General features: G+C 50.7%; 3 protein-coding genes, 1 long non-coding RNA gene and 1 other non-coding gene across 30 annotated transcripts; 3 read left to right on the top strand and 2 right to left on the bottom strand.

The window, feature by feature from the left end:
* The first annotated feature begins 31 nt into the window (after positions 1–31).
* Positions 32–7,332, top strand: ACBD4 (acyl-CoA binding domain containing 4). 15 transcript variants are annotated; one of them, XM_072939165.1, is made up of 11 exons: positions 79–1,156; positions 1,530–1,668; positions 1,927–2,047; positions 2,132–2,216; positions 2,481–2,601; positions 2,822–2,908; positions 3,033–3,139; positions 3,276–3,290; positions 3,381–3,459; positions 4,151–4,290; positions 6,618–7,332. In XM_072939165.1, exons 2-11 carry the CDS (start codon positions 1,581–1,583, stop codon positions 6,735–6,737), a joined length of 963 nt encoding a protein of 320 aa, XP_072795266.1. In that variant the 5' UTR covers positions 79–1,156; positions 1,530–1,580; the 3' UTR covers positions 6,738–7,332. The 15 variants fall into 15 exon arrangements, 12 of the variants coding, with proteins under 12 accessions (XP_072795277.1, XP_072795273.1, XP_072795266.1 ...); XR_012059744.1 differs by having other exon boundaries at positions 80–1,156; positions 1,544–1,668; positions 3,220–3,290; positions 3,384–3,459; positions 6,618–6,752; XR_012059743.1 differs by having other exon boundaries at positions 83–1,156; positions 1,544–1,668; positions 3,220–3,290; positions 6,621–6,756.
* Positions 7,333–8,770: 1,438 nt separating this feature from the next.
* On the bottom strand, positions 8,771–20,329 carry LOC116283683 (uncharacterized). The gene is made up of 2 exons (XR_012059746.1): positions 20,270–20,329; positions 8,771–10,280 (listed from the first exon to the last, which is right to left on the bottom strand). It is a non-coding gene; the product is annotated as an uncharacterized lncRNA (long non-coding RNA).
* HEXIM1 (HEXIM P-TEFb complex subunit 1) lies at positions 10,846–13,561 on the top strand. Its single transcript, XM_072939163.1, has one exon. It carries the CDS (start codon positions 11,552–11,554, stop codon positions 12,974–12,976), a length of 1,425 nt encoding a protein of 474 aa, XP_072795264.1. The 5' UTR covers positions 10,846–11,551; the 3' UTR covers positions 12,977–13,561.
* Positions 18,271–25,149, top strand: HEXIM2 (HEXIM P-TEFb complex subunit 2). 12 transcript variants are annotated; one of them, XM_072939183.1, is made up of 3 exons: positions 18,271–18,384; positions 21,549–21,658; positions 24,122–25,149. In XM_072939183.1, exon 3 carries the CDS (start codon positions 24,200–24,202, stop codon positions 24,923–24,925), a length of 726 nt encoding a protein of 241 aa, XP_072795284.1. In that variant the 5' UTR covers positions 18,271–18,384; positions 21,549–21,658; positions 24,122–24,199; the 3' UTR covers positions 24,926–25,149. The 12 variants fall into 12 exon arrangements, with proteins under 12 accessions (XP_072795284.1, XP_072795278.1, XP_072795283.1 ...); XM_072939177.1 differs by lacking the exon at positions 18,271–18,384 and adding an exon at positions 19,807–20,057; XM_072939182.1 differs by lacking the exon at positions 18,271–18,384 and adding an exon at positions 19,807–20,057 and having other exon boundaries at positions 21,546–21,658.
* TRNAV-AAC (transfer RNA valine (anticodon AAC)) lies at positions 18,496–18,571 on the bottom strand. The gene has a single exon. It is a non-coding gene; the product is annotated as a tRNA-Val (tRNA).
* Positions 25,150–27,013: the final 1,864 nt, after the last annotated feature.

Below are 27,013 nucleotides of genomic sequence, written 5' to 3'. Positions count from 1 at the left end.
GGGAGCGGGAACTGACGGGAGGTGGGGAGGGAGGAAGTCACCGGTCGTGACGTCATTGGATTAACTCTCTCAACGCCCGGCCAGTTGCCGTCCCCAAAGAGGTAGAAGACTCAAAGCTGACTGGTCTGGAGAGGATGGGGTGGAGCTAAGTCTGGAGTCCCCGGCAGAACGCCGGTTCTGGGGATCGAAGCTTGGGCTTGTTGGCATCCCCACCGGGCGTTTTATCGTCCGGGGACGGCCACCGAACGCTGCGTAAGCTGTCCGTGACATCAACTTGTGAGTGAGCGTTGAGTGCAGGTTTTGGTGACCATGTCTTTCGTGCACTGATTACTTATGAAACTACCAGCGTATCTGTGTGCAAAGGGCCCTGGGATCTGCGTTTTCTGCAGCGAGTGCCCTGGCTAGAGGGCGGACAGCTGGTGCACACCGCCACTGGGCGGCGGCCAGGAGCGTGGCATCCCAAAGAGAAAGCCTAGTTTCTCAGGACCTAGATTTGCCACCTACTGCTCTGCTTCATTCTCAGATAGCCCCAACCCAGAGATTCCACGTGCTGGCTTGAGTCCTCGCACCTCTCTGGATATTCTTTCTGAATATCAAGCCTTCGTCTCTGTACTTTTGATCCTGCAATTCCTTCCTTCAGGAATGACATTCCTTATTCTCTCCTGGCTTACTCTTAAGCCTTCCCAAACTCAGCTCCAATGTCCCTCTTCCAGAACCCCTGATCTCAGGACATGATTCCCCTTTGTATCCCCAGGGTCTGGTAAGTGTTTGAAGAGCTGAACTGCGTGGCTCGAATTGCGGGGCCTGGGTTCACCTGACAAAAGAGGGTTTCCACCAGGGGGCGCAAGGAGTCAGCGTTAGTTCACAATATCCATTAGGGGGCGCTTTTGCCGCCTCTGGCGGTCTAGGGTTGGGGAGCCAACCGCAGCTTCGCCCCGCCTGATTGGGAGAGGCACCACTAAACTATTTGCATACTCTTGAAAGGGCTGCGCTGAGTAGTTGAGGTATAGAAGAAATCTGAAACGGGCTCTCTCATTGGCTTAAGTTCCCCCTTGTTCCGAGTCCCTTTCCCGGCCAATCCCCGCCCGGAGGTCAGTCCGAAGCCTAGGCTAGTGGCGAGAGCAGACCCAGGTGTCCGGACATTGGGCGCTGCAGGGTGAGTGCCGGGCGGCCGAGGGGCTGGGCCGGGGTATTGGGGGCCAGGGTGGGAAACTATTCGCTCCGCCCTGACTCCTCTTGGCTTACTGGTTTCCCTGTCTAGGAGTTTAAGATGTGCATCTAGAGAGGCACTGCCACCCTTGCCACCTGCCCTTCCATCCACACACCGAGGTCCTCTCCATCCACTCTGGTCCCGCCCACTCTACCTTGGGGTAGAAAAAGGAGTCTCCTCAGTCGCAGCTTCTGACCTCCCGGCTACCTCACTCAGGCATCTAAAGAGCTTAGTTTGCCCCTCCAGAAAGTGGATCAGTGGCTTACAGAGGCGTGCGCCGGGGAAGGGAGGGGTACACAGGCGGCCTGCTCACACACAGGCTTGTTCGTGCAGAGTGGCTCAAAAGTAGAGCTCCAGGGCTCAGCTGGGTATGGGTACCAAGAATGAAAGTCCAGAACCCAACTGCCAGAAACAGTTCCAGGCTGCAGTCAGCGTCATTCAGAACTTACCTAAGAATGGTGAGGATCTGGGGACCTGTTTTGGGGGGTCAAGACAACTGAGATCCGCCTCCTAGGAGGCTCTTATCCTTGCAGTTTTTGCAGGCAAGTCCTTGCCTGAGCTGTCCTTGGGGGCTCCCTCTGCCACCTGTCCCTGTCCATCTACCCTGGATGGGAACCCTCACCATCTCTGGCCCCTCCAAGGGTGGTTCTCCCCCTACCTCCATCCTCTTGGAGCTAGGGGTGATGCTCTGCCCTCCACTTCCCAACCGCTGCCAGGCTCTTACCGCCCGTCTTATGAAGAGATGCTGCGATTCTACAGCTACTACAAGCAGGCTACAGTGGGGCCCTGCTTGGTCCCCCGGCCTGGATTCTGGGACCCTATTGGACGTTATAAATGGTGAGCTCCTCATCAGCTGGGCACACAAGCCTCAGCTGTCAACCAGTCTTTCACACCCCTCTGCCCACCCCCACCTCACCCTAGGGATGCCTGGAACAGCCTGGGCAAGATGAGCAGGGAGGAGGCCATGTCCGCCTACATCACTGAGATGAAGCTGGTGGCACAGAAGGTAGGGAAAGGCTGCAGACTCCTCTCTGTGCCCAAGCTCTCAGCCAGGTGGCCTGCCCCCCCATCCCACAGTCTGATCCCCATTATGTTTCCTGCACTTTGGCACCTCTGTGGCAATTACCACCTTCTTGCTGTCTCTGGTTCCTGACTGGGCACAAAGTGGATATGACAGGGCAGGAGCAGGGTAGGGGCAGCCCAGCTCAAGGGGTTAGGAGGGCAGTCGTGGGAGGGGCCAGCCCTTCCCATTAGACCCCCTCCCACACAGGTGATCGACACGGTGCCCCTGGGTGAGGTGGCAGAGGACATGTTTGGTTACTTCGAGCCCCTGTACCAGGTGATCCCTGACATGCCGAGGCCCCCGGAGACCTTCCTGAGAAGGGTCACAGGTCAGGCCCCCAGACTGGGAACTCCACAAGTGCTGACTGACCTGTCTTAGGGGGCTGCTCAGTTGGAAGGGGACCTGGGGACAGAGGGCTCCAGGTGATGTCCCTGTAAGGACCCCAATCAGTGCCTCTGATGGGGTGGCTCTCAGGAAGAGTCCATGGTTAAAGGGGAACAGGGGCCTGATCTCTTCCAGCCCCACCTCTGGGTGCTGTGTCTCCACAGGTTGGAAAGAGCGGGTGTTGAATGGAGATCCTGGAGCTTCCCCAGAGCCTCCTTGCCTCCCCAAGGAACCAGCCCCTCCAAGTCCAGGTCAGTGCCTGGACAGGAGGGGCAGGGAGCCAAACCCAGACCAGAGGTTGGGGGGGACCTCTAGACAGTGTAGAGGGGAGAAGACTAGATGCCACGCTATGCCTTTCACACCTCATGCCCACAGACGCCGAGACCTCCTGTGCTCCGGAAGGCCAAGGGACAGGTTCCAGGGCCTCTCTCAGGGATCCATCTGTGCCCCTTGTGGCAGTATCTCTAATGTCCCCTGAACAGGTGCCTCTTCCCAGTTGCATACCCCTCTCCTCCCTCCAAAGCCTCCCTCTTGTCATTAATCCTACTTACCCGCTCCCCAGAGTCCCAGCCACCCAGGGACCTGGACTCTGAGGTTTTCTGTGATTCCCTGGAGCAGCTGGAGCCTGAGCTGGTGAGACCCAGCCCCATTCCTTCTCCTTCCCCACCCCACTGTGCCCTGGCTGCTCCCACCAGCCGCCTGGGACTTTGTGACTCGTCTCAGCAGGTTGATGCAGAGCAGAGGGGCGCCCTTGGAGGAGAGCCCGATACCAGAAACAGCCCCGTGTCCACCACAGAGAAAGGTGAGCCGCTGCCTGACCCTTCACCCACTTCTGTCCTTCCCTGTGGTTCTGGTGCCCTGGGTCTTCCCCTGGCTGCTCTCTTGGGGCAGAGGTGAAAGTCCAGTACTGGGCACTGGGGAGAGCAGCCTCTGCCCAGGAAGGGTTGCCAAACAGCCAGACACTGGCCTGGATGGGCAAAGTCCCTGCCTGGCCTCCTCTCTGAGGTCCACCAGGAATCTGTACCCGTTGCTGGCTCTGAGGAAGGGCGGCTGGGAGCGGAGTCCTAGTCCAACTCTCACCTACAGCTTTGTGGCCTTGGGAGTCATCCTTTCTCTCTGGCCTCCCATTTGGGACTCTCAAAGGATGACAGTGAGCAATGCCCTATCCCCTTCTAGAACTTCCAGCGTGCCATCTCCCATAGAGGTATTTTCATAAATATTACCTCCTTTATTCCTCAGGGCGAACAGCCCTGTGAGGGAGATGATATAATTTTCAGATGATGAATGAGACTTAGAGAAGTTATTGACTTGCCCAAAGTAGCGCTGGGGTTCAAACCCCTGGCAGCCGTGGATTGACAGTACAAGACTCACACTTGGTACAAGGGATTGCACTGTGCTCTTACTCATTCCTGGACCTGCCCCAGCCTGCCACCACCCTGCCCCTTGCTGAGTTGCCTCCTGAGTCCCCTTCCCTCTGTGTCTGTTCTCTGCAGAAAATTTGGGAAGCAGCCTGCTGGGACCCCAGGAATTGGACACATGGCTGATGGGGACAGTTCAGGCGCTGCAGGAGAGCATGCAGGATGTCCAGGGGAGACTGCAGAGCCTGGAGAGCATGCCCAGCCCCCCTAGGCAGGTGAGCACCCCCCACCCCAAAGGCCCAGAGCAAGATTGGGGCAGAACTTTGAGGGTCTCTATTCTGGGCTCCTCATCCAGCCACTTTTGTCTTTGTCCCCATGTCTCTACATGCCCACACCTCTGCCTTCTCCAGAGAATGATGTGGCTCATGGTGCAAGCAAGGAAGTCAGGGGGTCTAAAGTGCTTCTGCCCTGGAAGGAGAGTGGGAAAGGCCCTCCTTTCCTGCTCTTACTTCCCTCTGCCTGAAGAGAAACTGAGGACAGTTGGAATTCCAATGACTGGAAGGATCTGAATGTGTCTGCTCTTTGTATTGGAGCTAGGGGGGGTCCCTCTTGCCCCTCAGTCAGGATTTCTTCTGTTCCCACCCCACTAAAAAAAAATCAGCCCTTGCATCCCCGACTCCCTCCTCTGGACTTCTAGATCTGCTTGCCCCTTATACCCTGGCTTCTGTAAAACAAGTAACAGCAGCCACTTCTGGAGCCCCAGCTGTATGCCAAACACATTGCTTGCATTATCTCATTTAATCCACACAACAAACCAATGAAATAGGTTTTCTTTTCATTTCCCTTTACAGATGAGGAAACTAAGGCTCTGAGAGGTTGAGTAACTTACCTGAGGGCACACAGCCCAGAAGAACCTCAGAGAGCTGCTGTGAGGATTAGATGAGATAATGCATGCAGGTACTTCTGCAGTGCAGGACTTCTCAAATGAGGTTCATTGTTAGCATTACTATTAACATTAAGTGATGGAGCTGGAGTAACCCCAGGTCTATCTCCCTCCAAAGGTGGCAGCCACCATTAACTACAAGTCTGTTCTTGAGTAGCCTGGGATGGAGAGGGCAGGAGAGAGCTGAGTTCCTGGATATGGGGGAATCACTCCAAAGACCCCTAACCCCTTGGCAGGAGTTGCCTCAGATCCACAGTGGCTAACCTTTCAACACCTCCCCCCACCCCGGGCTTTATTTATTGTTTACCTTTTACTAATTTTATATGCTGAAGATTTTAAAGATTTTCACCCTGAAATACTTGGGTTTACATTTCTGAAAATAAGAACATTCTATTACCTAGCAAAATCAACAATGTTTTTATCACACACATTAATTCCTTCATATCATCAAATACCCAATCCAAATTCAGATTGCCTTTTCCAGCTTCCCCATCTGTCCAGGCCAGAAGGACATGGTGCACTTGGTTCCTGTCCTTAAGACTCTTTTAGTCTAGATCAGTCCCCTTTCCTTACTGTTGACTTGCTGAGACTGGCCAGTGATCCTGTAGAATGTTCCACTTTTGGGGTCTGTCTGATTACAGCCTCCAGGCTAGTTTACATGACCAGATTACAACAGGGGTGATGTTCTTTCTTCTATCAAGGGACACATGTCTGGATGTCCCAACACTAATGATTCCAGCATGAAACACTAGCATGGATGAAGGGGTGACAGTCTGATCCCATCTCTTGTAGCCAGGGAATGTCCATTCTCCATCAAGCCATTTGACACACAGTTTTTGACAATTGATAAATAATCCTTGTCTGGATCAGTAATTTACTCAGTGGTTGCAAAAAATGTTGACTTTTAAATTCCATGATTCCTTTAACATTTATTAGCTATCATTTTTCTGTAGTTTCCCTGAAATACAGTGCCTTATGGAAGGGCAGAATAAGTGCCTAATTCTTTCTCTTTAATTATTTTTAAAGAAAGGAGTTGATTTAACAGCCACCTGAATGGTGATAAATTTCCAGCTTTCTCTTTGAGTATCATTATGAACTCATGGATTTTAAAGATTAAGTATTTCATCAACTGCAGTCATTCTTTTTGATACCCAGGCTGTCACAACTTAGGTCAGACCCTCCCTTTCAATCTAGGTCCTATGCTCTTACAGTACAACCTCATTAATCTTTAAAAGCTTCCTTGCTTCCTGGTACAAGACACCCCACATGCACTTCTGCTTCCCTGCTCCAGACCAGAAATCTGCCATTTCTCCATGGAGCCCTGCCTCCTTTTAGCAGAGAAGGGTATTTAGAAACTAGAATCTGAGCACCCAGGGTCCTCATATGAAATATATAGCACATCCTTTACAATATGGGGTCTTTGGGCCATACCAACAGGGTCACTGCTTTATGGCCCAGAGGAGACAGCCCCTCCAGCCTTCTTGGCACCTTGGATTGCCCTGGGAGGAGGATGTGGGAGAGAACTGGGGCTGAACGTGTCAAGGACACACTGGGAGTCCCAGTCCTCAGACTGGAAAGAGGGAGGCAGAAGCAGGTTCCTAAGGCGGGCCCAGCCTGTGCTGAGGCCTGGGCTGGCAACTGACTCCCTCCTCTTGGCAGCAGAGGCCCCCACCCAGGCCTTGGCCCCTCAGGCTCTCCGGTCCGGCGCTGCTCTTCTTTCTCCTGTGGCCTTTCATCGTCCAGTGGCTCTTCCGACAGTTTCGGACCCAGAAGAGGTGACTCTCAGTGGAGGGGTCTCTGCAGCCAGCTGAGGAGGCTATGAGCCCCCTGTCCTGCTGTGCCCTGAGCCTTCTTAGAGCCATCCCCCTTGCCGCTCCAATTAGTGTTTGCCTTGGCATCCCTCCCCTTATGGGGGGCCGGATTAGACCCCACTCTTCCTGCAGCTTCACTGGGACTCCCTCTCCCCTCTCCCCCAACCACTTCAGGCTCCCTGGGGAGGCTGCAGTTGTGGTGCTTGGCCCGGTTATGGGTTGGCCGGTGACTCCGGGGCGGGGCTGCTGGGTCTCAGCGTCGGCCCTCCCAACTCTCTGGGTCATCTGACTCCTCTCCCACCCTAGCCGTTCCCCGAGGAGGCTCAGCTCTTGGGCAAGTTGGAACTTGGGCCCGGGCCTGGAAGAATGATTGGCTGGGAGGCTGTGGGAGGGAGGCCAGGAGGCCCGGCCGAGTTGGGAAAAGGCGGAGAGAGTTGGCCCTGGGGGAGGGGAGTCAGCTCCGTTTTGCTGGCCGCCCTACCCCCACAAATACTCAGGACGTCTTCACTAAAGATTCACTTGCAAATGAATGTTTCACTAAATAAAATAAAACCTTTATCTTCTGCCGTCTGGGCTGCCACGGAGTGAGTTGGGAAGGGGTCCGAAGTGCACGAGGCTCAATTCTCTCCCCTGCCCCCTCCCCCGCTGCCAGTGGACGGCCCCGAGAGGCCTGTTCCCGAGGGAGCATTCTCCCCGCTCCCGGGGCTTGTGGATGGAACACACAGCCTGGCGTCCAGAGGGAAGGCGCAGGCGGAGGGGCAGCGGAGGCGCCCGGAGCGAAGTGGCGTTGGGCGCCCACAGCCGCCCCTGGGGGTGGAGCCAAGGCTGCGGCCCCGCCCTCCGCCCCGTCCAGGGGGCAGCCAAGCGAGCTGGGGGTTGGGGAAGAGAAGCCAGGCGGAGCCAGGGCCTAGGCTTGGTCCTTGCGGGAAGGGAAAGGCGACTGCTACCTGCTCGGCACGCGGTGCGTAGGGTTGGGGCCCGAGACCTCGGTCCTGGAGGTGCCCACTGCCCGTATCCCCCTCCTCAGCTGCTCACTCCTGGTGCCTCCTTCCCGTGGCCTCTGCGTTCAGGCTTTCTCAGAGAACTTTCTGGAAGGCCAAGGGTGGCAAGAGCCTTGTCCCATCCCCACCCCGAACTGAAGAGTAGAGGCGAGGCTTTGTGGGGGGTGGGGCCTCGTCAAGATGCAACCAGCCTCTGGGGGCGCGGGATGCTGCAGGCTGCTTGGGTTCCGAACTTTTGAGTTAACACCTGTATTAAGGATGGACAACTGGAAGGCAGTGGGAGAGAGACCAAATTAGTGCTGGGGATGCAGGCAGAAGCCACCTCTATCACTTGCACACACTAGCTGTGTGACCTGGGCAAGATTCTTAGCTGCTCTGAGCCTGGCTTCCCTTGTTTGTGAAATAATGATGACGATCTCTTTATCATAAGGCAGTCCTGGGAGTTAAGTGACCAGGACATGTAAAACACCTGACAAAGAGTTAAAGTTGAGTAACTATCAAGGTGCTTGGCCTCTTGTTTGACAGAATTCTAGAATTCCACAGCCTGTCAGTCTGGCCACTCCTGCCCTATTAGGACAAATGAGCCTGTTCGCTGAGCCCTGTCCAGTAAACTGAGGTTGGGCTCAATTGTACCTTCCAAATCTCTGTTTGAGGGTACCCAGGAGTCCTCTGGAGTCTGAAAAGGTAACAATTTGGAGGACTCTGACTACTAGTCAAGTTCTCTGCAAAATCCCTTTTTCTCAGGGAGCTCCTAGTGTGAGGGGCAGCTCTCGCTCTCAGGGAGCCTCTTGCATGACTGATGACAAAGCACAGAGGAAGAGCAAGCTTTTCAGATAGACCTGAGTTCTTGGGAGCCAATGGAAAACAGGCTAGAATACTCAAATCTCAAAACATCTGGATGTACCCCAGGGGCTCTCTTGATTGCCTCTCCTCTTGGGCAAGCCTATCACCACTTCCCTGCAAACCACTCCTGAGTCCCCACACAAGACCTTTCTTAGGATACGATGCTTGCTCTTTATTGAATGCCGTACTTCATGCCACTCTGCCTGATGCTTCATCTTTCAGAAACAGCCAAGAAGCCACATCCCCCATGAAACATGTCCACAATTCTCAACTTCTAAGCAGCTTGGCTCCTACCAGGATTTTCTTTACTGGCCATTTTGGCTCACTGTGGTTTGATGGATTCTCCACACAGTCCCTGAGCAGCAAGGATGGCATTTTATTCATCACAGTGCCCTCCTATCGAATGTTTGCTGAATGAATAAATAAGGGCCTTAAGTTGGCTGAAGCTGTTAAGGAAGAAAAGGAACTAAATCCAGAGTTCTTATGAAAAAAAGGGAATTGCTAGAAAGAAAAATGGAACAGGTCACAAAAGCCTTTGCTGTAGCCAGAATTGCCACTTAGTTGTCATGTGACCTTGGACAAGTCACTTAATTTCTGACCCTTAAAGATTTCTTATCTCTAAAATGGAGACAATAATCCCTATCCTGCCTAACTCACTGGGCTGTGGTGGGGCAAACGGTTCTGTGTGTAAAACAACGTAGTACGGTGGAAAGCGGTTGGAACGGAAGACATTGCTATTGAGGATGGAATAGTAAGAATGGGCCACTGGGTGTGTGGCAAATGGGAGTAACAGATTACTGGATTTTAGGCCTAAGTGATTTGGACGGAGGGTTTAGGCTACTCCTGAGCCTTGTCCTTTGGGTGGGAGCTTGGAAAACACAGAATTTTCACACGGAGAATATGTGTGTGTGTCTCCCCCACCCCCAGGAATCTACGCCACAGTTCTGGGCCAGAATCTCCCTGCCCCCATTTCTGGGCAAGTCTTCCTCCTTGGGGAAGCGACTGGCTCTGCTTCCCTCTGGTGTTGCCCAGGGCCCGCTGATGAGGCCTCTATGGATGATTCCCCCTTCCCTCTCCACTAGCCAGGGCTGATTATTTTAACTCATTATTAATTCCGAACCCCTCCCACAACAAAGAGGCTCATCAGCTGACCCGGACTCCCCGTCTGGGCTCAGGAAATTCTCCTGGTCGGTTCCCAAGCGGAGACCGAGTCAGCCCAAGGAGCCATTTTCTTCGCTAGACGCTGAGGCCCGGGGAGGAGGAAGAGGGGCGAAGTCTTCCTCCGCCCGGGATCTCCTGGGAAGACGGCACGCACACCCGGTGCTTCCCCGGCCCAGGCGAGAGGCTGTCACGGCCCACCATTTTGCACTGGCTCCTGGGGCGGCGGCAGCCGTGAAAGACGAAGCTGGGGCTGGGACTCGACCACTTTCGCCCAAGGGTCCCGAGGCCAGTCCGAAAGTGGACGTCACCCGGGACTCGAACCTGCCTTCTCATCTTCGGAGGCCTAGTCCGAGGTTGCTGCTCTAACGCAGTCACACTGCCCCTTTAAGGCGGCACTTTTTATTCTTCATTTGTTTACTTCTTCATGCGCTTTTTCCAAAATGTGTTCACAATATCCTTCCGCAAATGCCAATCCTAGTCACTAGCCACAAACCTTGAAGCCATTCCTGTAATTTTAAGAATAAAGAATTATTAGCTGTGGGCCATCGTCTCTCTTTATAGAATTTAATCCTTTTTTACACTTTAGGGACTACTTTTTTAGGAGTAAACCATTTTGGCTTTAGTTAACAAATGTTTATGACCTTCAAAACCTTTCCCCTGAAGACAGGATATGACAATAGCCTTCAACACGCACCTTTTGATAAAAATATTCTGTATAGGCCCTCACAGGCCATCGAATCTTCTCCTATTCCTGAAGCAGAATGGTACGGCCCAGAACCCGCCCCATCTTCTCTGCGATTGGTCTTCCTTCCTCGGCGAGACGTGTGCCTCTTGACCAATGGCCGCTCACGTTTCTGAAGCGAGGGATCAGCGATGGAAGGAGGCCACCTGGAAGACGCCCCCTACGCGTTCTGGGATTGGCTACGTCGCACGGCGCGGGAGGACGGCGGGCCTGAAAGAGGGGAACTACGACTCCCAGCTTCCTGCGATGGGGACTCCGTTACGCATGCGCATGGGCGGGGCGGACCGGCTTCTATATAAAAGGGGCGCAGAGGGCTGGGAGGCAGCAGTTGGAAGTTGGCAGGTGGAGAGGCAGGTTGGGAGGGGAAGTCGGGGGAGGAGGCGGAAGAAGAGCTGTCGGAGGGGGAGGAGGGAGGGAGGAAAAAGGAGGAGGCGGAGGAGAACTGAGCTGAGCCGAACATCGAGCCAAAGGGGAGATGAGTTTGTCTGTCCTCGGCTGAGGCTTCGGCCGGGCCTAGGGAACTGGGAGCTCGGGTTGGAGCGACACCCGTGGAAGTGGGAGGAGGTGGCTCTGGGACTTTAACCCCTTGTGGACTCTGCGGCAGGGGATTTAACCCTTTGTGGATCCGGCCCCTCGGAGTCAGCGTCATCGGGTAGTTTTAACCCCTTCGGGGCTGGGTTTAACCCGTTGGATTTAACCTCATCTCCTTGCTCACGAACTCCTCCATCGCGGGGGCGCTCTGCGGGGAAGCTTGAGGCCCACCCCCTCTGCACATTACGTACTGTTTCTGCTGCTGCACCCCCTTGGACCCGCTCGCTGGCCGCACTCTGGGAGCTTAACCCTTTACTGACTTGAGCTCCCCCAAGTTGCAGTTGGAGTTTGCTGACAGAAGGACTGGCTAAAGGCATCACTACAGGAATTATAGACCGAAAAGGATTGTGTTGGACATTTTTTAAAAGCAAAGAAAAACCTCTTTTTTCTTTAAGGACTTACAGCGAAAATTCTTCAAACTTCGAGAAGAGGATTCTATTTGCCATGGCCGAGCCACTCTTGTCAGAGTATCAGCACCAGCCTCAAACTAGCAACTATACAGGTGCTGTTGCTGTCCATGAAGAACAGAACCCCGATCGCCCCCCTGGCGCGGAGGAGCGGGTGCCCGAGGAGGACAGTAGGTGGCAATCGCGAGCGTCCCCCCAATCGGGTGGCCGTCCAGGGCAGTGGGGGGAAGGGAGCCTGAAGCCCCAGCCGCCTCCCCTGCAGACCCAGGTCTGCACAGAATCCAGCTGCCTGAAAGCAAGTGAGAAGGGCCAGAATGGGGACGACTTGTCCGCTGGCGGAGTCCCCCAGCCAGCGGCGGGAGGGGAACAGAGGCCCCAGGCCGTGGAGCCACTCTTGTCAGAGTATCAGTACCAGCCTCAAACTAGCAACTGTACAGGTGCTGTTGCTGTCCATGAAGAGCAGAACCTAGATCACCCCCCAGGCGCGGAGGAGCGGGTGCCTGATAAGGACAGTAGGTGGCAATCGCGAGCGTCCCCCCAATCGGTTGGCCGTCCGGGGCAGTGGGGGGAAGGGAGCCTGGAGTTCCAGCCACCTTCCCTGCAGACCCAGGTCTGCCCAGAATCCAGCTGCCCGGAAGCGGGTGAGAAGGGCCAGAATGGGGATGATATGTCCGCTGGCGGAGCCCCCCCGCCGGCGGCGGGAGGGGAACAGAGGTCCGAGGCCGAGCCGCTTGTCCAGCCTTGTCATGACTCCGAGACCAACAAGTTGGGGGCTTCTGCTGCAAGGGGCGAAGCGGCGTGGAGACAGCAGCAGAGACAGCTGGGCAAGAAAAAACATAGGAGGAGACGCACTTCCAAGAAGAAGAGACTTTGGAAACCTTACTACGAGCTGACCTGGGAGGAGAGAAGAAAGTTCGATGAGAGACAGAGCCTGCGAGCTTCGAGGATTCGAGCGGAGATGTTCGCCAAGGGCCAGCCGGTCGCGCCCTATAACACCACGCAGTTCCTCATGGATGATCACGACCAGGAGGAGCCAGATCTTAAAACCGGTCTCTATCCCAAACGGGCCGCTGCCAAATCCGACGACACCAGTGATGAAGACTTTATGGAAGAAGCAGCCGAGGAGGATGGGGGCAGCGACGGGATGGGAGGAGATGGCAGCGAGTTTCTGCAGCGGGACTTCTCGGAGACATACGAGCGGTACCACGCGGAGAGCCTGCAGAACATGAGCAAGCAGGAGCTCATCAAAGAGTACCTGGAGCTGGAGAAGTGCCTCTCTCGCATGGAGGACGAGAATAACCGGCTGCGGCTCGAAAGCAAACGGCTGGACGGCGACGACGCGCGTGTGCGGGAGCTGGAGCTGGAGCTGGAGCGGCTGCGCGCCGAGAACCTCCAGCTGCTGACGGAGAACGAACTGCACCGGCAGCAGGAGCGAGCGCCGCTGTCCAAGTTTGGAGACTAGACAAACTTTTTGGGGGGAGGGGGCAAAGGGGACTTTTTACAGTGATGGAATGTAACATTATATACATGTGTATATAAGACAGTGGACCTTTTTATGACACATAATCAGAAATCTCTGGCTTTGGTTGGTTTGATAAATTTAGCTATGATATGCTTTCTCCTGTTCTTTTAATTATGTGAAACCGAAGGGTTGCTTTTCTTGTTTTCCTTTTTAGAAGTTTTCTTTTTTAACGTGTAAGTAACTTGACCAAGTTATAATGCATTTTTCTGTTAAAAATCCTCTCCTTAAATGGAGCTATAAGGTGGCCAAATCTTAGAACCATTAAATTCATTCTAGTTATAATAAATTTAATATTTGTAAATGTAACATAGTTTCAGTGTGATTTCTAGAGCTAATTCGAAATAGTACTGATTTATGTGATTGCATTTTTCGGGGGGTAGAGAGAAATTATTTGTCAATTTTCAAAAAAACAATTCTTTAATGGGAGAATTTTCAATTTGCCGATTTTTCTCTTGAATGGGTTTTAGTATGCTACAGTATACAGTTCCGGCAAAATATAAAGGTTTAAGTATCTTCAACACTTAAGTGTGCTTGCCTAGTGCCTTGGTTTTCTTTCTTGATGCTGGAAAAATAAACCAGTGTTGAGTGTTTGGAGAGTAGAAAGTGACTACAATCAGCAGCTTAAAATTTAATTCTGCTTCCCAATAGCCATTAAAAAGTCTATTAACAAAAATATAAACCTAATCTGGCAGTTTGTTAGGTTATACAACTGACAGCCAGCCTCATTTCATTCCTACAAGTTGGATTTTAGTAATTCTCTCCCTCCAGTGAAACTGGAAGGAGTTCTTGGATGCCTGGAAAAGGCTCTTGGTAAACTTCTTGCTTTCTTAGTGCAAGCAATGGTTGGATAAACATGGGACAGCTCTTTGTTAATATATCTAGAGGTAGGGAATATTGGATTTATAGAGGAAACGGCCATTTGGGGCATTCCAAGGATTTAACCCTAACTGTCCAATACTTAGGTGCTCCCTATACCAAAAAAAAAGAATAGAGCTCCCCACCTTTTCATGAGTCAGACTAAAATTAGAAATGCCCCCTCACTGCAAATCAAATGTAAAGCTTCTGGTTAAGGAGCTAAATTAAATCCTTAGGGGCCGAGTGGGAACCATGCACATTCCCTGTACAGCTGATATACGAAGTCTCCTAACTGTGCTTAGTCCTTGAGTAGTTCTGCTCTTGAAAATACAGGGACACCTTGGGAATTTCTGCTCCCAAATCAAAATAGAAATTCTAAGATTATTTCCCTCCTGTCACCATGGTTAACCTAGCCCATCTTTACCTGCCCTGTGTCATTGTTTCTCTGGGGCAATTGCATTGGTCAAATCACTAGCACAGGGCTTCCTTCACTTGGGGCCTTAGAAGCTTTGGGGCCCCTGAACCCCATGAAATTATATGTAGACTTGGATTATATACATTTTTCTGGGGAAAGGGTTCAAAAGAATCACGAGATTGTTAAACTTGAAGGTTAAGAACCCCTGCAGGGAAATTAAAAAAACCCTCCTATTGGGAAGGTTGCTTTTGCAGCTAAATTGAATAGTGGAGGTGGTGGGAACTTCAATAATGAAATGCACCGTACAATGCATGAGAAGCATACACTAATCAATGAATCAAGGGAAATTATGACAGTTAAGACTAACTCAGGGCCTTCAAAGCTGGAATGAGCTGCCCTATTCTGGCAGATGGTCCACTAGAGACAATGTATGATCAGCTTTTCCTTTGGCCTAAAAATTACATTAAAAGTCTATTTTGAAATAGTTTTCTTCGTGTTTTCAATTTCCCTTCTGCTATGATGTCATGCAGCAGTCCCAGAAACAGAGTGCTTGGAAAAGCAGCAACACTGCCCTCTGGCTTTACAGTACAGAGCAGAAGCCTCATTTTGACTGCATTATATAGGATGCAGCAGTGATAACCTCTGATTTTAGAACCTCTTAAGATGGATTTAAGTATAATGATCTTGTTTCCCCTATTAGTCTTGGAAAGAATGCGTAAGACTTACAACTGTTTAAGTGCACCAGGAAAAAGCTTGTAAATTTTAGGAGACAAACTCAATCCAGTCTTTCAAAATACACAAATCTTTAAGGTTTTGGGGTTTTTTTTGTTTGTTTGTTTTTGACAGGGGGCAGGGAGGATTCAGTTTGTTTGTTTAATGGTACTGGGGATTGAAGCCAGTACCTCATGTATGCTAGGCATGCACTCTGCCATGAGCTATACCCTCCCCTCTCAAATACTTAGTTTTAAGTAACTCTTTCATAAATTACTTTGATTAACCTTGAGATATGCAACTTTCTGAATTTTGCTTTCAAAGTCACTGGCACTTCACTATATTTATTACATCTATTTGCATGAAATGTCAGTTTTCTATCAACACTTTCTACAGTGAAACTTGACTCGCATATTGTTCTCAGGGTAGAGAGAAAAGACTGAATTACCTATATTAACAGGGAGTTGTGATGACATGATCCTCAAGTGCACCCTAGCCTTTCACTAGTCTTCTCTGCCAAAGACTTTAGATGAGCCACTCAAAAGACCCTGCTTACACACTGGCAATATCAGTTTGCTCCCTTTTTCATACTGGGGACTAGTGTATCCAGGCAAGGAAAAGCACTTCCCAAACTTTGGAGACAGCTGGCTGGACAGCTTAATTCTCCTCTGAGTAACAAAAACTTTTCTTGGGCTAGCCTACAACCTAAAGCTACCCTCAGGAGAAAGGGCCCTTTAGATTTCAATCCGGGGGAAGAAAGCCAGGGAGTTCCAGATTGGTTTAATTCTGAAAAATAAATTTAGTATTTCCAAGGAAAAGAAACATAAAATTAGACCAGATGTCAAAAAAAATCAGGTTCCAAGTTATACCTTTGATGTATACTAGCAGTGGAACCCTGGACACCTCTCTTAAAACTCTGGATCTCATTCTTTGAAGCAAAACAGGGCCATGCCTACTTTACATAACTTCTGTTAAGGATTAAACGAGATAGCATGAAAACGGGTTATACAAAAGTAAGGTACCACTGGTATGATTACTGGTTCTTTTTAAGACCAGAACAGTTGATCAGTTATTTTAATTTTCACTTTGTCCAGAGTGAAATAAAAATCCTTTGCTTAGGGAAATGTAAATAAATATACTTCATCCCCATCACTTCAAAAGTGAGAGACACCAAAGAGGGAATTGACAGAAATACAAAAACAAAATCCACAACTGAATAGTCTACCTTCAGAAAATCAACGCTTAGTCAAACATTAGGTAATGAACCACAGGTGTCTGCTTTGGCCACTTACACCAACAGCTGGCAACAAATATCCACAACAGTGTGATGGAAAAGCTGGCTAGAGTTGAACAGTACTGTACTTGTACCTAAGTACACCTGAGTTTATGGTTTTTTAAAAATTATTTTTTACACTTGTCAAGTAAGAGTATTGGAATAAAATTTCACTTTACTATTCCTTCTCATGTAAAGTATAAATGGTTGTTGCTAGAAACGAGCAATTTTTAAAACAAAATGTTGAATTTAGGCCCTGAACACAGTGGGATCTGCTGACCAAAAGGTAATAATAGTCATACTCTGTGAGACAAAATATACAGTCTAGGAGGCGAAAATTCAGTATTTGGCCAATTTCTGCCAGCTGTCTTTGAATGCTGGAAAGCTTACAACGTCATTACATTTCTTGTTGAAAAACAAAGGCTGGTTTTAGACAGATGACTAACTTAGCACTCACAAATCCTCCTAAATTTTCTCTTGGGTTTTACTTAGAGGCGGTTCAATTATGACAAATGATATAATGTGGGTAACAGCAGGAATAATCCTACTAGTTTACTAATAAACCTCTGCACACCAACAAAATTCTTTCAAATGGTTGAGCTGCTACTGGAAACTGTTGGTAAGTCTTCTGAAATAGCTAGTGTGATTCCTTCCCTCATTACAGAACCAAGAGCAGTTATATTTGGCTTAAAATTTTTCAAGAGCAAAGATTCAGAAGGGTATTGTGAACTCTCATTTAAGTCATATTCTATTTGACACATCCAGTGACTCTGTGTGAAGTGTTAAAAAGCCTTGGGTCTGCAGTGAGCAAAAAGGATATTCCTGAAGGAAAATGTGGGAGCTTTATGGTGTTCCACACACAAGAATATGACAAAATGATGGCATCACTGCTTTTTGTAAGTGTCTCAGTAGAACTTGTCCAGAGTGTCAGAGGAGATTAATTTGAAGTTCTGAAGTCAGCTTTAAACATGTACTGCATACCTGGATAACTCCAGGACAACCATCAGGCAAAGGCAGAAGACCAAACTAGGGGACGGAAGGGATAAAAGAGCAAACACTTGAACTTAAAAAGAGAAAAGACAGAGAAGAGGATGGTGAGAGCTAAACACAGAGAGAAAAAACTGATTAACTGTGGAAATCAAATAGGTCAGAAGCAATCATCTTTATCCTGAAGAGGACTGCTGCAAAGGATCACTCCTCTGTCAATGAATCCTGCTCACACACAGCCACTAGTCCCAGGAGTTAGCAATCAGGCAAACATAAAATCTCCAGGACTTGCAGTAACAACTGCTTGGTACCCCAAGAGACTGACCTGGGTTCAGCTTATTTAGAGGGCCCATGGCAACCAAGGCCATACTTTGGTAAGGCAGGCCTCCCAACTGCCCCAAATAACCTTTGAAGCAGAAGTTCTAAAGTTTCCAAATAACAAAGTTATAGCAAGTAAATGTTTACATAGCCACTGAAGAGTAGTTACTCCAGGTATTTATAAGAGAGGCTGCACTGATACCATTTTCAAATTAGGAAACTAAGGGTTTGTAGAATTTGTCATAAACCACAAAGCAACTCATCTGAAAGGGGAGAGCTGAGAAGGAAGTTGAAGGTCTGGCTGAACATTAGACGAACAATAGACTCAGCAACAAAATGACCAGTCTGGCCTCATCTTCAGGATTTGGCCTCTAGCCAAGCCAACTAAGACTATGGTAGCACACACAGAAATAGAACTTGAAGTTCATACTTCCAGTCCTGTGTTTTGCTCAGTAGCAACGGACCATTAATAAATTGGTTTTATTCCCAGCCTCTTTCTTATCAAGGAATGGAAAAGCTTGTGGGTCAACCTTAAAGAAGATAAACTTTCATCTTTATAAATGAGTAGCAAATTTCTGCACCTGGTGTTCTCCACTTAGTAGCATCCAAACGTTTAACAAGATTACTTCACAATGGAGGAAGAATCATTAAGAGTCCGAGATCCTCCACTATTAAATTCTTGACAGAAGAACCACAAAGATAATCTTTAAAGCCCCTTTTGGCTGCTATGACTATTTAGCTTTTCCTAACTCCATCTTCTCTTGATCTGAAGAACAGTGTGAACATGACGTAAGCGAAAAGTCAACCTACAGTATGAATCAAGTGTACAGAAGCTTCCTTTACGATAAGTGGTTCAAATTTAACTTTATTGGGGGGGGGTTAGGTTTATTTATTTTTTAATGGAGGTACTAGGGATTGAACCCAGGGCCTCATGCATGTTAGGCATGCACTCTACTACCACTGAGCTATACCCTCCCACAAATGGTTCAAATTTTAGATTAAGAACCTGACTTGATGACTGTATTTTTGCAATCCAGTTCTAAAACATCTGTCAGGGGTGGGAGTGGGGCGAGGAAATAGTTACAGCTATGGAACTGTCATTCTTACAACCTTAAAAAAAACTACTTTATTAATAAGAGAAACAGGGCTTCAGTTCTAAAGAAACTTTGCTATTTAAGCCAAATGGTTAGGAATGATTTGACCATATGTGATTGGCAATGAGACTCATTACAACATACCCTCAAAGATAAAGTTCACTGCCCACTCACTCTCCTACTTGAGTTTACCTAGGCATAATTTTAACTGGCCTTTTTAAACAATATTAAGCTATCCCAGAAACGTGAATCTCTCTGAATTTAGATTTAGAGCAGTAGGAAACAAGATGGTTTAATCTGCAATTCAGGAAAAGAATTTCGTATCAAATTTCAATCCTTTAGAAGCTGCTGCAGCTGTAATACAAGGTTGAGTATTTATTTTTTCAAATCAGGTCTCTCCTACTGCCCAAACGGTACAGATATGAAGTAGCTCAACTGTAACTTCTATTCTGGTAGCCATCTGGGATCTACATAAGTAACTCTTTTTGGAATTTCAAAATAGAGGTTCCCTAGTAACAATGCCTAGTGGCAAAATATTCCCCCATTTTGTTTCGTTTGTGGGAGAAAACTTCTTTAAACTGGAAAGAATTTGTAGTCTTATAAAGATTACATTGGAATTAGTTCGTTTTTTCCTCTAGGAGGGCAGCCATTTCTCCCAAAGTTTGGTAAAAGTTATGGCTCAGATTTCAAAATGCAAACAGATGTTCCTGAAGCATCCGAAATGGGCCACTCCACTTTTATTCCCAGAACCGTGGCGACTCCGTTATTTTGTGTTCCAATTCTGCAGAGAGCAAAAACCCACTCCTCTTTGGTGTAAACTTTCAAGAGAAGTGGAACAGCACACTTTTGAAGTTTCCCTCAGTGGATGACGACATGCGAGGTCAGGTCGTTCCCGAGAATCGGGGCTGGACAGGGGAAATCTCGAGGACAAGAGCGCTCAGAGATTTCCTCGCGCCCCGATCTAGCTGGTCCCAAGGGGGATTAGTGGTTGCTACAGTAGGAAGAAGGCTGTTCCTTTCCGCAGCCGTGGCCACGGGATGGCCTTGGTGTATAAGTGGGGAGATGGTGGGTGCACCTGGCTCTCTGCCCTCGGAGCCTCCAGCGGGCTGCCACGCCAGAGGGACGCGCGGCCGGAGCTGAGACCTCCACCCACCCCCGCGGCCCCAATCTTTGGAATCTGGCGTCGCCCCACCTCGCCGGTTGAAGCGGGCGTCCCGACACGCCGGGCCGCGCCGCCATACCCAGGCCGCATGGGGGTGGGGAAAGAACTTGGCGGAGCTCCGCCTCATGATTTGTGCCCCCGTGGAAAAAGCAGAGGGGAGTCGTTTCACCCGGTCTCTCCCCAACTGGGGTCTCGGGAAACACGCGGTAATTACCCAAGAACCCCGCCCACTGTGAGAGGCGAGGCTGCGGGGCTGCCGGGACGGTTTGAGGACCAGGCCCGGCCAGGGAGACTCCAACCTTCACCCGCCCCTGATCCCCGGTCCCACTCCCGGCCGTCCCCGGCGTCGCCACTTCAGGCAGCCCACTCGGCCCGGCCTCTCCCCGCGCCCGGACCACCCCCCATGGGGTGCTCTCACTGCGCAGCGAGTCCCTCCGCTGCCTCCTCCCAGCCCAAAATGGCGGCGGCGGCCACCGTTCCTTCTCGTCGCCTTCCTCTAGGGCGGAGGATCCCTCCGCTCCCAAGCCCCTCCCATCTCAGCCGGATCTATTTCCTGCCCAATAAAGATTAACGCCATCAATGAACTCTTTAATTGAGATCGGAAAGGCGGTTCCGGTTGTGCTTCCGCACAGCTAATTGTTGACAAAAGTGAGGATATTGGCAGGCGAGTGGACCAATCAAAGAAGATGTCGGTGAGCGCGGGACGCCACTCGCGCAAGGGTAGATGGTTTTTGGAGTTTCTGTGTGTGTGTGTTGAAGTGACAGGTTCTTGATCCGCCTTCCTCAGCTAGAAGAACTACAATCCCCAGCAGGCACCACGCTGCCAGGCCGGGCCCCCCTTCCCCCAACTTTAGTGCCTGGGCTGCTTGACCAGAGCTGCAGCAACTGTTGCAAGAGGTAGGGCTGAGGCGGTGGGAATTGCACAGACAGGCGGTCGCACAGAAAGACACACAGATATAGTCGTGTGCATAGCCCTTGACAGCAAATAGGTCAGTTCTGCCTTCGCAAAATCTCCTTCCCAGATCATTTCCCGTCTTCCAAGGAATCCATCCTGAAGCCAGACCAGCTGCCTGTAGTGCGAAGACTTCTCTTTCTCCTTTCCTCTGTTTCCCATCCTGAGGAAGGAGGAAGGCAGGCCAGTCCCTGTAGATAAAAAGGCCTCAGCCCCAGGATCAGCCCAGGCCCCAGTCGTGTTTCTTGAGGCATTGACTTCTGGAACCCTTCTTGGGGAGGAGGTGAGGGGGCTGCAGTCAAGATTGGGGCCTCTGGAGTCAGTGGGGAAAGGTCTTCTCCTAAGGCTTGTTGGAGCCACTGACCCACTCCACTCCCAGCCTCTCCAGGTAATTGTTGTACATTTGCCTCCCCAGTCAGTCTATTTTCACCCCCTTTCATTACTGAGGGAACAAAGATTAGGCCTAGCTTTCTAGCTGGCAGCCTGGGCCTCAGTGACTTTCAGGAGAAGAGTATAGGATGTAAGCTCTGGCCTGAGGAACAGAACTGGAAAGATAACCCCTTAATCCTTATTTGGCCCCTTGTTGGCTGGAGGTTTTGACACCAGGGTGGAGGCTCCCTTCAGGCCCTTCCTTTGAACTGAGGATGTGCAGGTCTGGTGCTACAAAATGGCTGCCGCTGCCTTGGTAGCCAGAGTCTTCCTGAAACTTCTCCTTCAAAACTTAGGTTTCTGTTATTTAAAGCAGGTGTCACTAGTTAAAGGCATCTGCTGAAAGATTTGGAACAGAAGAAGGTGACTACTCCAAACCAGACCAACAGTAATACAGAGTCACCAGCAGCCCTGGAGGAGGCCAAGGTAAGCCCCACCCTCCCAACCACGCGAGTACCCTGAACATGGATCCTGCCAAATGGGACCCCGGCTTCTTGTCTCAGGTGTGTTGGCGGATTTGGAAAACCAATATTTTTAAATGAGTCCCTACTGTGTGCTGAGCAATATGCTAAATCTGTGCTATTTTATGAAATCCTAGTAGCCCTTCGAGGTAGGAGTTACTATTTCCATTTCAGAGAAGCTAAGGTTTTTTTGTTCTGTTCTGTTTTGTTTTGTTTTTGAATGGAGATGCTGGGGATTTGTTTTGTTTTTTAATGGAGGTACCTCATGCATGCTAAGCAGGCGCTCTACCACTGAGCTATATCCATCCAAAAGCTAAGGTTTTGAGAGCTGAAATACCTTTTCTAGAATCATGCAGCCAGCAAGCAGAAGACTCAGGGTCTAAACTTAGAGCCTTAAATGACAGAACCCTGCCTTGCATTTTGCCTAGGCTGAGAACCAAGTCTGAAGCAGGGAGAAGAGTTTGAGTCATTGGTTCACAATTTAGGGTGAGGGTTAGCGGGGAGAAAATCACCCAGGAGAAGAGGGAGAGACAGATTGTATCAGCCCCTCAGAGAACATCACCTTCTGATCTGGCTCCGGGAGCCCAATCCCTCCCAGCCCATAGGCTCTCACTGTCCGTACTTCGCCCATTCTTCTCCCCTAGTCCAGACTCCCTATAGGTAACAAGGAAACTGCTCCTCTAACCCACCTTACCTAGCTACTTCCAGTGTTTTCTGGATTCATTTAATTTGGAATTCATGGTATGTCAGAGCTAGAAGTTTCAGAGAGGGCAAATGCTTACCTGCAATAGTGGTAATGGTGGCAGAGAGACAAACCTTTAGGAGGGAGGCAGCATGTGTGGGGCTGAAGGGTAGGGCTGGCTTGGGTTGGGGGAAGGATCATGGGGGAGATTTGCTGAGGAATGGGAACAGATAAATGATTGTGTACATACGAGCCCCCCTACCTGGAACTTCCTAGCAGCCTTACCTCTTCCCAAGTGGGACAGAAGCTCTTCTCAGTTGACCCAGACACTGGGGGAGACAAGGCCTGTAACTCTTGATTGATGATTTCCCTGCAGGTGAAATAACAATACAACACAACAGACAACACACACAAGCCAATATACCCAATCCCAAATTATGAGAATTCCAGGGTCTCCAAAACACATAGAACACACCTCTAGCTCTTACAGGGCTGCATACATCCACCAGTACACACCCTACACTTTTGTGGATCCACACTTGGATGTCTCCGAATGGTGCTGTACATTATACAACACTGGGTCAATGGTAGTGGTTATTATTAGAATTTCCCAAACCACAAACTTCGAGCAATTCATTCCGCTCCCCCACACTCAGCACTCCTACCCTCAGCAGGACAGAGATAAACAGATGCCCTGAACACACACTCTCTTGACAGAATCCTTTCCACCTCTTAGATAAGTTCTAGAATTCTGGAGATTGGCCCTTCCTCTCCCAGGCTCTTTCCTGCCCCTGTGTGGAAGAGTGATACCAACTTCTGCCTAGAATACACTCCAGCTTTGCCCTAGAATGACAGAAAAGAGAGTCTCGTGTTCCAATATCTTTTGGATCCCCTCTCTTTTGGACTTTATGTCATTTAACATGTATTTATTGAACACTTACCTTGCAAAGTGACACAGTGGTTAATTGACAGGACATATTATAGGAGGAAGACTGATGGTAAATGGTAATGTGCTATATGCTAAGTGGGACATTAACTGTCACACGCACGACAGGAAGTCACTGGGAAGGGGAGTAGGGGGCTGCTTTAGATAGGGTGGTCAGGGAGGGCCTCTCTGAAGAGGTGACATTGGAACTAAGCTCTAAAGGATGAAAAAGAATCAGCTATGCAAATAGCTGGAAGCAGGATTGGCTATATTATTTGTGGGGCTGAGTGCAAAGCTCTTTATTCAAATATTACTAAGAAGTTCAAGACAATGACATCAGAGCATTAAGCAAAGCATGGGGCCTTTCTGAACTAGGGGGTTCTGTGGGACTGTACAGGTCACTTGCCAGGAAGCAGCTCTGTCTAAAAGACAAGCTTTCTAGGAAGAGGGAAGAATGAGTGCCGTTTGGGCTTCTGCTCAAGCAAATACATCAGGAACCACTTTCCATCTTGTTTCAAAGAGTATTTATTGAATGCCTGCTCTGTGCCAGGTACTGTCCTAGGCATTGAAATTACAGAGTGAAATACAGAGGCAAAATTCCTGCTCTCACTGTGAGTTTGCTTGCGGAAGGTTGGGGGACAGACAGTATATTGTCTTACCCAAGCCTATAAACAAACAAATGGTTGCAGAAGCTGCAAGGCTAGAGAGGGACCAAGTGAGCTGGGTGTGGGATGGTCAGCTTCAGGCTGGTGGATAGGGGAGAATTCCACCACCAGGGACAGGCTGGCTTTGATCTCTCCTCCCTTGTCCTCCCTCTTTAGACCTCTAGTGCTCCTGGGAGCCCCAAAACATCCCCTGAGCCTCATGACTCTGGAGGTTCTCTGCCCCTGACACCCCAGATGGAGAGCCACTCAGAGGAGGAAGATCCTCCTGGGGCCGGTAGTGGCCTGGCCTGGAGCAGTCGGGGCCCCCGGACCCAGAGCCCAGGGCGCTGCTCAGTGGAAGCTGTACTGGCCCGAAAGAAGCACCGCCGGCGATCGTCAAAGCTTTCAAAGCGCAAGCGGCCCTGGCGGCCCTACCTGGAGCTGAGCTGGGCCGAGAAGCAGCAGCGGGATGAGAGGCAGAGCCAGAGGGCCTCCCGGGTCCGAGAGGAGATGTTTGCCAAAGGCCAGCCCGTGGCACCCTACAACACCACCCAGTTCCTGATGAATGACCGAGACCCCGAGGAGCCCAACCTGGATGTGCCCCAAGGGGCCTCCCACCCAGGCTCCAGTGGGGAAAGTGAGGCAGGGGATGGCGATGGGCAGGGCCGAGCCCACGGGGAGTTCCAGCAGAGGGATTTCTCAGAAGCCTACGAGCGCTATCACACCGAGAGCCTGCAGGCCCGCAGCAAGCAGGAGCTGGTGCGGGACTATCTTGATCTGGAGAGGCGGCTGTCACAGGCCGAAGAGGAGACAAAGAGGCTGCAGCAGCTGCAGGGGTGCACCAGCGGGCAGCCCTGTCGCCAGGTGGAGGAGCTGGCTGCCGAGGTCGAGAGGCTCCGGACGGAGAACCAGCGGCTTCGGCAGGAAAATGAGATGTGGAACCAAGAGGCCGGCGGCCGCAGTGGGGAGCCAGGCACCTAGAGGTGCCCCGCCCCCGGCCCTGCCAGGGTGAACCAAGGAGAAGGTTCGTACACACTCAGGCCAGCTGCGTCTCAGGGAGGCAGGTCTCAGCACTCCTGCACCCCCCACCCCACCCCGAGAACAACTAAAATAGGTTCAGGCTTCCACCTTGTCACTTCCACAATTTGTTCTCTGATGTCATCTTATTTTTCACAAAGAAATTAAATGATTTTGGTGAGATGAAATGGGAGCTGCTAGCATTGATTTCACTAGAGCTGCTCTGAAAATCAAAGCCATTCATCCCAGTCCCCCCTTGCCTTAAGCCTGGGAGGACAACAGACCTCTAGATTGGAGGCCTCTCAGGGTTTCCATGATGCCTGAAATCTGCTCTGTGTATCTGGGAGGAATCAGACTGCTCTGAAGGTTATAGAAAGGGGGAGGCAGAGGCTGAAGGAGGCTCAGTCAGGAGCCTCCAGATTCTGCTGGAACCTGATTTAAGATGCCAGATTGCCCTGAGGAGCTGAGAGTTTCCCCTGGAAGAGGAAGTGCTGGGCTCAAGTCCAGGGGTTCCTTCAGGGTTTGTTCCCAGGCTCCGTGTAATTTCCCTGTCCTCCCACAGGTTAGAGGGCTGAGCTCAACATGGTCTGGGTACCTTGTTTCTCCTTGTCCTTGTCCAGTCCCCCACCTCCCACATCTTTCAGCCAGGGGTTGGGCAGGAGGTTAGTTGTCATGTTTGCCCCTGACTTCCTGGACGGGCAGAGGGAAATTTTCTTCTGATGGGAAATAAGCCCAAGGTGGGGATGGGGGTGGGGGCAGGGAGGACAGTGACTGGATCCTTAGCAATGGGGATGTGGGCAGGGAGGACAGCGACTGGATCCTTAGCAGAGCTGGTGGCCTGGCTTTCCCAGTGCCTGCCATGCATCGTGGCATCCTGCTCCTCTTAGCCTAATCACCTGTATGGCTGATTCCTCTGAGATGAGCCCCTCACCTGTCTGTCTAATAGAGAGTTGAGTCAGCCCGGATATGCAGATACCACCAACACACCAGCAGTACTGGGCTCTGAAGCGAGCTCACACACCCCCTCACACTCAGACCCACCCTTCCCCAGACACCTTGTCTCTTGTCCTTGTGGCTGCAGAGTGTCAGGCTGTGGTGGTGGAGGGGAAGTTAGTCAACTCACCAATGAGCCTGTGTTGGCTCTGCCACTGTGCATGGGGCGGGGCGGAGGCCTGGCAGCCCAGCTTAACCTCCATTCCAGGAAAGATCATCTTGACAGGCCACACTGGGCAAGAGAAGGGCTCAGGCCTGGGAGCTGCTAGGATGGAAATGTTGACAAGCCTTGTGTGCTGCCAGGGCAACTTTCATTTCTGCCCTGCCACACCCAGGCCTCGCCAGCGTCTTCTACAACGAAGCAAGGCGAGAACAGATTTTCAGAAGGAATGGGTTTTAAGAGAGCAAAATCTCCCATCTTTGGGGTCTGCCTTTCAGAACGCTGGCCGAGGGTTTTAGCCCCCTTCCCTTTGATTCCTGACAGCTCTGTCAAGAAGGGCCAGAGGAATGATTGTCCCCACTTTGCAGAGGAAAAACCCAACACTCATAGAGGAAGCAGCTTTCCAGATTCCAGGAAAGCTGGCCTGAGGCCTGTCTTCCCCTGTGGGGTGCTAGCCAAGGACCCAGAGGCCCCTGGGCAGGGTGCAGGCAGCCTCCAAGCTTCTGCATTCCTCAGCATGGAGCCCAGAGGGAGAGGGAAGGGCCAGGGCCAGGACAAGGTTGTTTACCCGAAGGCGTGTGTGTGTGTGTGTGTGTGTGTGTGTGTGTGTGTGTGTGTGTGTGTGTAAAAGTAACTTGGAGGGGAGACGAGATTCCAGAAGGCTGCTGGAGTGTGAGGGGAGGGGCGTGGGTGCAGTGTGGAAGGAGAGAGTGTGGGAGGTGTGTGTCCAGGAGGTGGCTTAGGCCAGGGTGTCCCTGAGCAGGCAGGAGCTACACTGGGAGGGGGTAGAGGGTACAGGTGAGGAGTTCAGCCCTTCTTGGTCCAGAAGCTTCTGAGCTTGGATACAGGAAAGCTGCCAGCTGGCCCTCCCCACCCCCAACACACACACACACACAGTG

Source organism: Vicugna pacos, chromosome 16, assembly GCF_048564905.1.
Source record: "Vicugna pacos chromosome 16, VicPac4, whole genome shotgun sequence".
NCBI lineage: Eukaryota > Metazoa > Chordata > Mammalia > Artiodactyla > Camelidae > Vicugna > Vicugna pacos.
This window is presented reverse-complemented; position numbering and strand designations above follow the sequence as displayed.

Excerpts from the sequence above, each read along its gene's own strand:
- ACBD4 (XM_072939165.1), top strand. The coding sequence starts at position 1,581 with ATGGGTACCAAGAATGAAAGTCCAGAACCCAACTGCCAGAAACAGTTC. Across the intron at positions 2,048-2,131 it reads CCTATTGGACGTTATAAATG|GGATGCCTGGAACAGCCTGG; the intron begins GTGAGCTCCTCA and ends ACCTCACCCTAG. Across the intron at positions 2,909-3,032 it reads ACCAGCCCCTCCAAGTCCAG|ACGCCGAGACCTCCTGTGCT; the intron begins GTCAGTGCCTGG and ends TCATGCCCACAG.
- HEXIM1 (XM_072939163.1), top strand. The coding sequence starts at position 11,552 with ATGGCCGAGCCACTCTTGTCAGAGTATCAGCACCAGCCTCAAACTAGC.
- HEXIM2 (XM_072939183.1), top strand. The coding sequence starts at position 24,200 with ATGGAGAGCCACTCAGAGGAGGAAGATCCTCCTGGGGCCGGTAGTGGC.